This window comes from Lonchura striata, chromosome 1 (genome assembly GCF_050655825.1).
Source record: "Lonchura striata isolate lonStrDom1 chromosome 1, ASM5065582v1, whole genome shotgun sequence".
Classification (NCBI taxonomy): Eukaryota; Metazoa; Chordata; class Aves; order Passeriformes; family Estrildidae; genus Lonchura; species Lonchura striata.
In genome coordinates, this window is record NC_140703.1 from 71,370,855 (window position 1) to 71,382,079 (window position 11,225).

Consider the following 11,225-nt stretch of genomic DNA (forward strand, 5'->3'; position numbering starts at 1 on the left):
TATACATTGAATGTTGGAACCTCGGATGCTGAGAATAGAGTTACTTTCTAAAGAACTTAAAACCAGAACAATCAAATTAAATTCAGGTTCTCAAATTCTTTATTACAAAACTTAGTAATTGCCTGAGGTTTGCTGCCCTCCACAGGCTATTTTTGTTATAATTGCAAAGAAAGAGTTTCACTGTGGACAGCGCTGCTACAATAATATTGCTGCAATAATCTTCTTAAGAAAGATCTACTCTTGTCATTTTGTATTGACAACACAACATAAAATGAACAAGTACTTTACTTAGTTATAATATGCTGTTGTGAAACATTAGTATAAGCAGGACATGGACACCAAATTCTGCATTGGAGAACAGGTCAGTGGAAAATAAACTAATTCAGTGTAAGGTTTTGGTATGGAAATATGATTTTTTTCAGCCATCTAAATCATAATTTCCTTTTGGATGAACCCTCTGTATGTGGGCTTGGTACCGAAGAACATGTTGTGTTTGACTGTGGAACAATGATTAGTAAAAATAGACTGTGAGAGGAAAAGATTTAAAAAACACAACTCTCTCTCTCCATATATATATATATATATATATATATATATATATATATATATATATATACACTTGTCAGACAATACCCTTTTCCTGACCCAGAGATGAGGCAACTGAGAGGTGTTTTAAAAATGTTTATTCCATTTTCAGTCTCCTGAGAAGGGTGAGACCATACAGATGTTATAATTCATGCCATCGCAGTCAGAAGCCAACTATTTCCTAGTTACAATACACTCTGTTTATTGCCATGCCCATCAGCTTTTTGCCATGCCATGCTGTAAATGCCTTAAAGCCAGTCATCTACAACTACCCCTCATGGGTCCCACTACAATGCATCTTTCATAGTTCTATTTCTCCAAAGTATCTAATCTTACTTGCAAGATTAGATGGCCATCTTTTGAAACTCTTTTCTAGCTCCATTTCTCTCTCAACAATATCTGTCTTATCCCATGGCATTTCCAAGTCAGCGTTTCTTATCCCAAAGTTTGCATAATGTGTGGGCCTTCTGTCAGGCCCTGAGAACTCTCTACAGATCCATTTCCCACATATTCGGACTTTTATTATGAAAGTAAAATTGATCTTCAGGAAGGACATATTTTAATTGCTTCAGGCAAGGTGAATCACAATAGAATACTAATTATTTATACTGCGGCAAGGCACATGAAAAACAAAGAGGCTGCCATTTTCTGAATGCAGTGAGCAAAGAGTAGTTCCCATCTGGCCTCGGTGTTAAGAATTTGTCCCACCCATCAGTTTGTCCCATTAAGAAACCACCTAATGGCAGAACAGGAATGTAAACTACCACCAAACCTAAACATAACACTCATGCAAACTCTTAAGCAGAATAAAGAAATGCTGGGTGTGTTGTGAAAGCATCTTCCCAGACAGCGGCCCTGAGCCCTTCCTTACACCTCGGTCATTACCTAGGGCGCTCCTTTGCACGAGACCAGTTGCACAGAAAATACGCAGACTCGTTTATTTTAGTTTGGAGCGGCTCGGGACCCGCACTGTGGGTGCCCTCCGTGTGCTCGCTACTAGAACCGGAACGTCGTGCGAGAGGCTCTGCGTCTCGCGTGGGACAACTTCTACCCGACGCTCCGCAAGCGACTTGAGGTGACATTACCAGCAATTCTTTTTTGAACGTTTTAGAAAAAGTTCAGTGGGAGAGTCCTGCAGAGGGAAATGTAAACAAAAAGCGAAGTAAGGGAGGCAGAATCACAGAAGAAGGAAAAGCGTCCCATTTAAAACCGCAGGAAGGCTGGCAAGGAGAGAGCAGAGTAACTCCACACTGGAGCGCGTTCCTTACGTAAGGCAGTACAGTGCCAAACGCGCATGCGCCCAGGGGGCGGGGCTCGCGCTGGGGTCCGCCCCTCTCTCGCGCACGGAACCCACGCCGGCGGCGCTGGCAGCCACCCGGACCGCAATCGGCGCTGGAGCCGGCAGCCGGACGGCAATCAGGGCGGAGCGCGCCCCGCTGGCGGACGCAGGGTCGGTGTCCCGGCCCGCACGCAGGGTCGGTGTCCCGGCGGGCGGCTCCCGCTCCGCACGCAGGGTCGGTGTCCCGGCGGGGAGGCTCCCGCTCCGCACGCAGGGTCGGTGTCCCGGCGGGGAGGCTCCCGCTCCGCACGCAGGGTCGGGCGCCGAGCGGGGCTGGGCCGGCCAGTCCGTGCCGCCGCCGGCAGCAGGCACGGACGGCCTTTTGAGTTTTGCCGGCCGCGCTCTCGGCAGGCTTCCCCCCCGCCGGGGCAGGCGGCGGCGTGGGCGCCTCCCCAGCTTGCCGCAGCGGGTGACGCGGCCCGCCGCGGGCAGCGGAGCCGGGGCTCGGGCGGCGGCGGAGAGCGCGGGTCTGGCCGGGGCGGGAGGGCACGGGCTGCCGGGCGCTGCTGCCATTGGCCGGCGGCCGCGGGCCCGCGGGGGCATTGGGCGGCAGCCGCGTCAGTCACGGCGCTCCCGTCCCCCCGGCAACAGGCGGGGGCAGGGTAGGACCGGGCCCGAGGGCTCGATGAGTCCCCGCAGCCCTCGCGGTTCCACGGCCCAGGGTGTCGGCCCGAGCCCTGCCCTGCCCTGGAGGGGAGCCTGGCTGGGCTCCGGCATCTGCGGGCCCTGCTGCCGGCCCGGGCCCGGGTCTGGGCCGTCACTCTCGGGCCCTCGGCTTGCGTCGCGCTGGGTGTCCCGGGGGCGGTGTTTTCATTACCTTCTGACTCTCCCTTTTTCTCTCCTTCCTCTCCTCCTTTCCTAGGCTTCGTGCGTGGGGGTTTCTGGGTTTGGTTTAGGGGTTGGCTTTATTTTTTTTTTTTTTTTTTTTTATTCCCGAACTCGGTGAGATCATCATGCCGGGAGGCTGTGGTGTGACAGAAATACTAAATAGCCCTTTAGCTCGGGGAGGCTTCCTCAGTTAAACTCCATAGCCGCCTTGCAATCAGGTGGTAGTCTTTCGGAAAATGAGTATCTAATTGAACCGGGGGTAGTACTTCAGGAAAACAGGTTGAAACTGAAAAGCATAAGGTATATATTAAAAAAATAGTCGTAAACCATAAAGAATAGGCTAGAGTCATCATCAATGAAGATCTAAAGGACTAAGTCTTAGGTTGAAAATGCTAGAAAACGTAAGCTGTTGGCATGTGACCCTTACCTCTTTGCAAAGGAAGAGTAATAATCCAAGTCATATCTGGGTTTTGATTTCAGTGTTTTGCATTTTACTAGTTAATACCCTTCAACTTTAAAATACTCAGAAATATTCTAGTGTAATGTACTTCATTTTTTATGTAGTTAATACCCTTCAACTTTAACAACTCTCTAACATTTTAGGTGCCAAAGTACTTAGTTTTGATGGCATTTGGTAAATAGGGATAGTAGTTGTCATCCATGGAGTTATGTTACAGATGGGACAACTGAGCACTTCACACTCCTTGCTGTTTCTAAGTGAGTCATTCAAGGAGTGTGACTAATCATCCTACCATACAGTTGTCAACAAAAGAGTATTTTTTTTTTCCTTAACTACCCACAGAATCGAAGAGATTTCCAGATTTTTTGTGGATAACTGATAACTGAAGAACCTCTCTTTGAACAACACTTTAAATTTAGATTGAGGGGGACTACATGTGATGGACATTTTATCTTAAGAATATATGTGGAATTTTTCTCTATGCAGCAATACAGTGATGTACCTGGGAAGTCGGTGAACTTAGAATGGTCATTGTCGGGCAAGCAGCCACATGCTGTTTTAAGGCGTTTGTCTAAATAACAACTTCATGTGAGACTGAATTAGTTTTATCAATCCTTCCTCTTTTCCCCTCTCCCTGCTGCACCTGTGTCAAGTTGTAAGTCCTCTGGGAAAGAGGCACTTCAGTATCCAGTGCAGTCTGGGTTGGGGATTTTCATGGTAATAGTGTTAATTAAGTAATTTTCTTGATGGGTATTGCCAAGGTAATGATAGTGTGGGCTGGGGTTGGATGGGAACTGCTTTTGTTGTGAGGAACCCAGGGTAGTAAGAGGAAGAGCTGGATGAGAAATTTGTGTTTAGAAGTGTGATACGAGAAGTGACCTGATTTGAACACAGCCCTTGTGGGAAATCAAAGTCAGCAGTTATCTACAGCTTGTGAGGCTGAACCAAGAGGACAACATTGATTAAAAATAAAAAATATTATGGGAATGGAAAATGTCTTGAAGGGAAGATACTCAGATTTAATTTCTTTTAAGTTGAATGAGTTAGAGCCGGGAGAGAAGATTTTAAATGCATGAAAGTGTAGTGTTGGACAGGAGGAAGATAGTTGATTTGGAGGAAGTGTATTTAGAAGTGCAGTTACCTGGGACAGGGGCTGGTGGGGGGAAGTAACATGAGGTGTGGAAATAATTCAACCAAGGATACGTCAGAATGGACAAGAACGTAAGAAAGGTATATTAAATGTATGCCAGCTTCTGCTGTTGACAAATACATTTTCTGATTTTTTTGTGTCTGTTTGCAGTATTGATAAAGATTTGCTCTTTTTAAAATGTATTTCTAATAGTTGGTTTGGTCTGATTGTTGTCTCATCACCTGTCCTGTGAAAACTAATTATTGATCAGGAGTGTGCTCAGAATGCTGTTATCTGTTTTTGCTTCAATCTAAACTTGAAGTGACTTTCATGTGTGTGTAAATTGACAAAAAGCAAACAAATAAAACAAAGGCATTTACCCACATGCAAGCAGATTGGTGCAGTGAGATTTGGGCTTTTTTAGCCTGATGATCTCTGTAGAGAAGTGATCTCTTTTTTTCCGGTGTCTGCCTCAGCAGGTGTTACAGGTGCCTTTTGTTTAACAGGAAGCTGAATTGAAAGGACACTTTATCATCTTTCAAATAGAGAGTGGAAGAACAGGTTTCCTTTAGAAAATAGGAAAGCTGAGGAGTGGTCTGAGGATTGAGTCCTAACCAGAGGGAGGAGGTAATGACACAGAAATCAATGGAGATGATGCCTCTTTGACACTGGAAGGCTATTTTTGCCTTCTAACAGTGTGGTCCCACTAGTTCAGTATTTGGTAAGCGATGAAGAACTGTGGCAAAGGTACAGCCCATCCCTTTTACCGCATATTCTGGAGATGGATGTCTCTTTGCTAGCTAATCCTTGGATTAGAGAATGCAAGGAAAATACACAAATAATGTAAGAGTGTCAGAAGAATCATTCCACCAAAAATCTTAAGGCTGTACACTATGGGGGTGATATTACCAATGAAAATACTAAAGTAGTCTTATGTTGGGGTAGTCACAAGTCTATACTGGGTAATTGCAGTCCAATAATCAGAAAAACATGTTTTTCACTATACTTCAGATTTTTAAATACTCCCCACTGCTGTTGTATTTTGCTTGAGAGAAAGGACAGATTTTATGTTAATTCCTTTAACTTCCTAGAATATCACTATTTAGCTAAAAAAAACACCCCAACCTATCATTGCATTTTTATTTTAAAGTTGCCATACCAACCAGTATGCCCTTTCAGTAAGGGAGTTTGAAACTATTTTTCAGCAAGCTACAAGTATTTCTATATTTGAATAATAAACTGTCGTGTTGTCTTGGCAAATAACATGGAGCTTGGCTCACTTTAATTATCTTTAGCTATTAATAAACTAATTTATTTGAAAATGCTGGGGATGTTTTACTGCAAACTAGGTAAATACTTCCTGTAATTCCTGGGCAGTCTAATCTTCTGGTTTTATCCAGGACAGCTTGGCATTATCATTATGGATCGCTCCCGACAGCGTGCGGGAAATGGCAATGAGCAGGTGCCTTCACGGGAGCGCAGTGGTGAAGGTGAGAGACAGCGGCAGCTGGAGCGCCTCGGCAGGGAGGAAGCCTATTACCAGTTCATTAACGAGCTCAACGAGGAGGACTACAGATTAATGAGGGACCGAAACCTGCTTGGCACTCCTGGTAAGATGTGCATACCTTCAGTACAAGAGGTGTAGTGAAGTAATGCTCTTGCTGTTAGCCACCACCTGGGGTACTGTGACTCAAGCAGCCTGATTTCTGTGGCATTGTAGAAAGGGAAAAATTCTCCATATGGAACAAAAGTATAACACTTCACCTGTATAGCATGATGCTGCATTTGAATGTCCAAACCCAGATAATTAACATTTGGTACATTCAAGTATATCTATTGATGTGTGGCAGTTTTGGGGCCCCTGAATTGTTACTGGAAGTTGGCATACTCTCAACACATTCAGCATCTTTTTCTTCCACTCCACTACCTACTTCCTCTGATATCTGCATTATGATCTCGCATTAGTGCTATTTTCTTTCTGGTTTCATCAGTTTTGTCTGTCTTCTGAAGATTTTAATTCAAGATAGAAAATGTTACTTCTGCATGGCTGTATAGAGGCAGTAATAGTGTCTTATCTAACGGTGTTATCAAAATGTAAATTAATTCAGGAGAAATAACAGCAGAAGAGTTGCAGCAACGTTTGGAGGGGGCTAAGGAGTGTCTGACATCGCAGTCTGATCTGGATAACAGAGAAGGTGAAGGTAGAACTGTTGGAGGTAAATATTCTTTATTCCTATATGTAGACATGTAGTATGTGGTGCATAAGTAGAGTTCTGTAAAGATATTTGAGACTCAATTTATCTTTCTTTTTTTTTTTTTTTCCAATGTGCCTCTTGGGATTGTTTAAAAGTAAGAGATACAAAACCAAACTTAAAGTACTTGATGAGAACAAATTACTTGCTCCTTTTTCCCTCATTTCCTTTGCTAGTAAATGTAATAGTACAAAAATTACTATTTTTTTCATTTCTTAGAGGTTTTTATCATGTATTAGAGCAGTTGGAAAAGAAGTTAATTGAAAAACAGTTAATCTCTCCACTGTTTTGACGCTTTTGTTGTTTCTTTTCCATTTGTTTTAGTCAAGTGAGGCTGGTGCTTTATGCACTGTCTTCAATTCCCCAGAAATACTGGCTTACTCATTTGGCCAATTCTAGTCAGTTTTGGGAGAGGAATTAGCAGCTCAGAAATGAAGATACCAAAGTTCTTGGAGGGGAGGTTTCCTGGACACAGAGAGATAATGGAGTAGTGAGAACTTAATCTGATCCCTTTTCACTGTGGTCATGACAACTGGCCTGCTTTATACACGTAGTTAGCCATAACCACAACACTTATATCTGTTCCTGAGCGTGTAGTTGAAGGTTTGAAAAGGGAGCTGTGGGTATTGTAATAGGAAAAGAGTATATTTGCACAAAAGGAGAAAATCTGTTCAAACCATGTATCCCACCCAGATACATTCCTGTGTAAGCTGCTCTAGGTGACCTTGCCTTGGCAGGGGAGTTGAACTAGATTATCTGCAGAGGTTCCTTCCCACCTTGATGATTCTGTGATCATTTATTCCACTGGTTAAAGGAAACACTTAAAAAAACCCAAAACCAAACAGTTTCCAAAAGAAGACAAGACTTATTCTTCCTTTTCCTGCTGTACCAAAATCAGTTGTTAAAATATTACCAAACAGATAGCTTCAGTAAGGGGCATGTATTGGAGAAATACAACTGTCTTTGGACACCCTGCATCTGAGCACTGGCTCAGAAGAGGCCATCTGAGCATATTAATTTCTCTCCGAGTCTGTTAGTGAGACAAAAATTCTAGGTTGAACTGGTAAGTTTTGCTGACATTTTTACATAGAGCACGTTTTTGTACATTAGCATAGCAAGGTAGGTGCCCTGCTACTGTATTTTGTCTGAAGTCAGAGTCTAGCGAGTGAAGAGGATTTGGAGTGCATTGCAGTATGCAGAGCATGCAGTTGCATGAATGTTTGCAATTCTTTGTTTCTCTCAGATTCTGAAGTTCTTGGGGAAAACTCCAATGGCGACTCTTTGCTTGAATGGCTTAACACATTTCGTCGCACAGGAAATGCCACTCGCAGTGGGCAGAGTGGGAACCAGACCTGGAGAGCTGTGAGTCGAACAAATCCAAACAGTGGGGAGTTTCGCTTTAGTCTTGAAATCAATATAAATCACGACCATAACAGTTTTGAAACTTCTGGTGAGGAATATGTTGATATAGATGCCACCAGACTGTACGTAGAAAGAAGACGTCAGCTAGTTGCTGGTTCAGCAGCCCCACGGACAAGGAGCATGGCTGCAAGAGAGGCAAACAACGAAGCTGCAAGGACCAGGCTTTTAAGGCGTGCCATGGCATTAAGGTCAGAAATAGTTTCTCATGCAGTCTCAGGGAGGCTCAGGAGTAGAACGAGGGAGCTGACAGGCCAGACAAATAATTCTACACGAAATAATTCTGTGGCTGCTGATGAACCAAGAGAAATGCCAGAAAGAGGTACTTCAGCAGTCAGAAGGGGTAGAGCTAGAACTAATGTCCGGACAAATACAAACCAAAGACTAGAAATTTTGCGACTGCGGTCTACCCTAAGTAGTCGAAGCCGCTCCCCTCTGCAAAGGCAAGGTGATGCTGCTCATTCCGAGGAACGTGGTCAGAGGCAGGATAGAAATGCACAGCAGGTCAACAGAAGTAGGAGACAAACAGCTCAGGCTTCTCCACAGCTTACTGAAGAGCAAGCAAGAGGTAACACTCAGGCTCCCCAGCTTTCCAGTGTAGCCCCATCCTTACAAACAACTTCAGAAGAGGAAGAACCTAGTAGGCCAGTAGCTACTTCCAGAAGGCACCCAACAATTACACTAGATCTTCAGGTGAGAAGAATTCGTCCTGGAGAAAACAGAGACCGGGACAGCATTGCCAGCAGAACTCGTTCTAGAGTAGGAATGTCAGAAAACACAGTTACCTTTGAAAGTGACAGTGGGGGATTTCGGCGCACAATATCCCGCTCAGAACGCGCAGGTATTCGGACCTACATTAGCACTATACGGATACCTCTTCGTCGGATTTCAGAAACTGGGCTTGGGGAACCTTCATCAGTGGCTCTTCGATCAATCCTTAGACAGATAATGACAGGCTTTGGAGAACTGAGTTCTTTAATGGAAACTGAATCTAATTCAGAAGTGCGAAGAGGTGGTCATCACTTAGCGGATGCACAGAATAACTCAAGTTCAGCAGATGGCAGTGATCCAAGTGGGGTTTTGTCTAGAAATGGACATGCAGTAGATGGCAGCAGGGAAAGAAATAGACAGAGGGGTGGTAGTCAACGCTCTGGACGCAATCATGAGAGCCAAGGTAGCAGGCAGTCTCAAGATGCAAACAACTTAGTGGAGAATGGAACACTGCCCATCCTTCGACTTGCCCACTTCTTCCTGCTGAATGAGGATGATGATGATGATCGTTTAAGAGGTTTAACCAAAGAGCAGATTGACAATCTTTCTACACGGAACTATGGGGATATTCACACTGAAAATGAATGGAGTAAAACGTGCAGTGTTTGCATTAATGAATATGCAACAGGGAATAAGCTAAGGCAGTTACCTTGTGCGCATGAGTTTCATATTCATTGTATTGATCGCTGGCTTTCTGAAAACTCCACCTGCCCAATTTGTCGGCAGCCAGTTCTGGGGTCTAATGCCACAGATAATGGCTAGAATTATTTGTACTGCTCAGCACTTAAGGATTTACTCCTGCTCTGAGCAGATGAAATCCATGACTTAGATATGGGTCCATTTCTGGGGGAAGTTTTGTTAAATTTCTTCAAAAATTATAGAAACTTATCTAAATCTAACAATGTAAATATTATTTTTTCCAAGTGCAGGTCTAGGAGCACACATAGAACCAAATGATATTGGTAAAGTTTATATTTTTTTAGGTAATTTTGTTATGCTAAGCACTTTTGTAAATACAGAAATGCAATAGTTAATCAGTCCTGCTTTTAATGTATGTTTTTTAACATTGTAATGGACTTACTTTATTTAGATTACAAAATGTTTCACACAGACCCACCACTGTGTTGAAAAATTAGTGGCTAAATAGCCATTTGTTAGCTTTTTGTTCTAAGAACAATTTCTTTTACAGAGAGTCTCTTGCTGGACATGTTTGCTAAATATATTTAAGTTACTTGAAGTGCTCATTTTAATACCTTTTTTTTTAAACATTGAAATATCCTTTCCAAAAACTTGCCAATTTGGTTCTATTTAAAAAATTCAATGGCAATTTTTGCATGTGGGTTTACACAGTTCTTAATGTTGATGAGTTCTTATTCAGAAGTGAGTGAGTTAGTGGCATTATGAAATGTATATAATTAAATGCTGTCTTTGACAATCTTTGTCTTTTCAGTGCAGACAGCAATCAAATCTGATAATTCCAAGGGGGTGTGTCTTGCTCAAAGAATAAATGAGCACTAAGGAAGACAAGGAAGCCTTTTTACTCTTCCAAATTACTCAATCAATACTCCTGGGGTTTTAACTGCCTTAGTTTAAAGAGGGGAAACATCTCCTTGACCATTATACAGTCTATAATATGCATGTTTTGGGCATCCTACTCTGAAGAACAAAACAAAGACTTGAAGTGCTTTTGTATAGAATGTTAAGGTACACATGTAGTCTTAGTCCTCTTGAAACATGCCTGAGGACCAAGTGGCAAAAGACACTAAAAAGGACAAACTAAGCTTCCCTGAAAATCCCCAGTATCTGTATAATTAGATATTAAACTTCATACCAATGACTTACACTGAAATAAAGTTGCAAGTTAAATAATTGAAGTTCTATGTGAATTACTGTTGAGCCACATCCTGTAGATTAATAAGAAAACTTACTATTTTTAATGTTCAATCTCAGTTTTTCCTTTTTTTCCCCCACTTTTCCCCAGCTCTGTTCTTGGTCTTTTAGTTACTATGATACATAAAAGCCCAGCAAGAAAATGCTCCAGGGGTTTCTAGGACAAGCTGGGTGTTACCAAGCTTGTATTTTGAGCAACCTGCATCTCAGTCCCTGGAGAAATGCAGAATTGTGCACTAATCTGCTGTGTGTATATTCTGAGCAGTAGAAAGAGTACTTGAAGTGAACAAGTACTGCCTTTCTCTGCCTGCAGATAGTGGCCTTGACAAATGTGCTTCTGTGCCAGGTGCGTCACTTAGAACATCTGCTCATGATATCCTTCAAGGGTAGCTATAAAATCCCGTGTGATTGGATGTCTGCTTCAGTTCTGCAAGTGGAAAACTTGTGTCATAAATTCAACAGAAGGGCTCATTTTCATTTCTGAAAGTAGTTCTCAAAAACTCTGATATGAGATTTAGATGATTTAAAGCTATGATTGAGATCTCTTCTGAT

At 42.9% G+C, this 11,225-nt stretch overlaps 1 protein-coding gene across 1 annotated transcript; it reads left to right on the forward strand.

The window, feature by feature from the left end:
- Positions 1–5,761: 5,761 nt before the first annotated feature.
- RNF6 (ring finger protein 6) lies at positions 5,762–10,652 on the forward strand. Its single transcript, XM_021530659.4, has 3 exons — positions 5,762–5,951; positions 6,450–6,557; positions 7,837–10,652. The coding sequence occupies exons 1-3, from the start codon at positions 5,762–5,764 to the stop codon at positions 9,543–9,545; spliced, it is 2,007 nt and encodes a 668-aa protein (XP_021386334.3). The 3' UTR covers positions 9,546–10,652.
- Positions 10,653–11,225: the final 573 nt, after the last annotated feature.

Bases quoted from the DNA above. Each gene is read 5' to 3' on its own strand.
- RNF6 (XM_021530659.4), top strand. From the start codon at position 5,762: ATGGATCGCTCCCGACAGCGTGCGGGAAATGGCAATGAGCAGGTGCCT. The intron at 5,952-6,449 runs GTAAGATGTGCA...AAATTAATTCAG, and splicing joins AAACCTGCTTGGCACTCCTG to GAGAAATAACAGCAGAAGAG. The intron at 6,558-7,836 runs GTAAATATTCTT...TGTTTCTCTCAG, and splicing joins TGAAGGTAGAACTGTTGGAG to ATTCTGAAGTTCTTGGGGAA.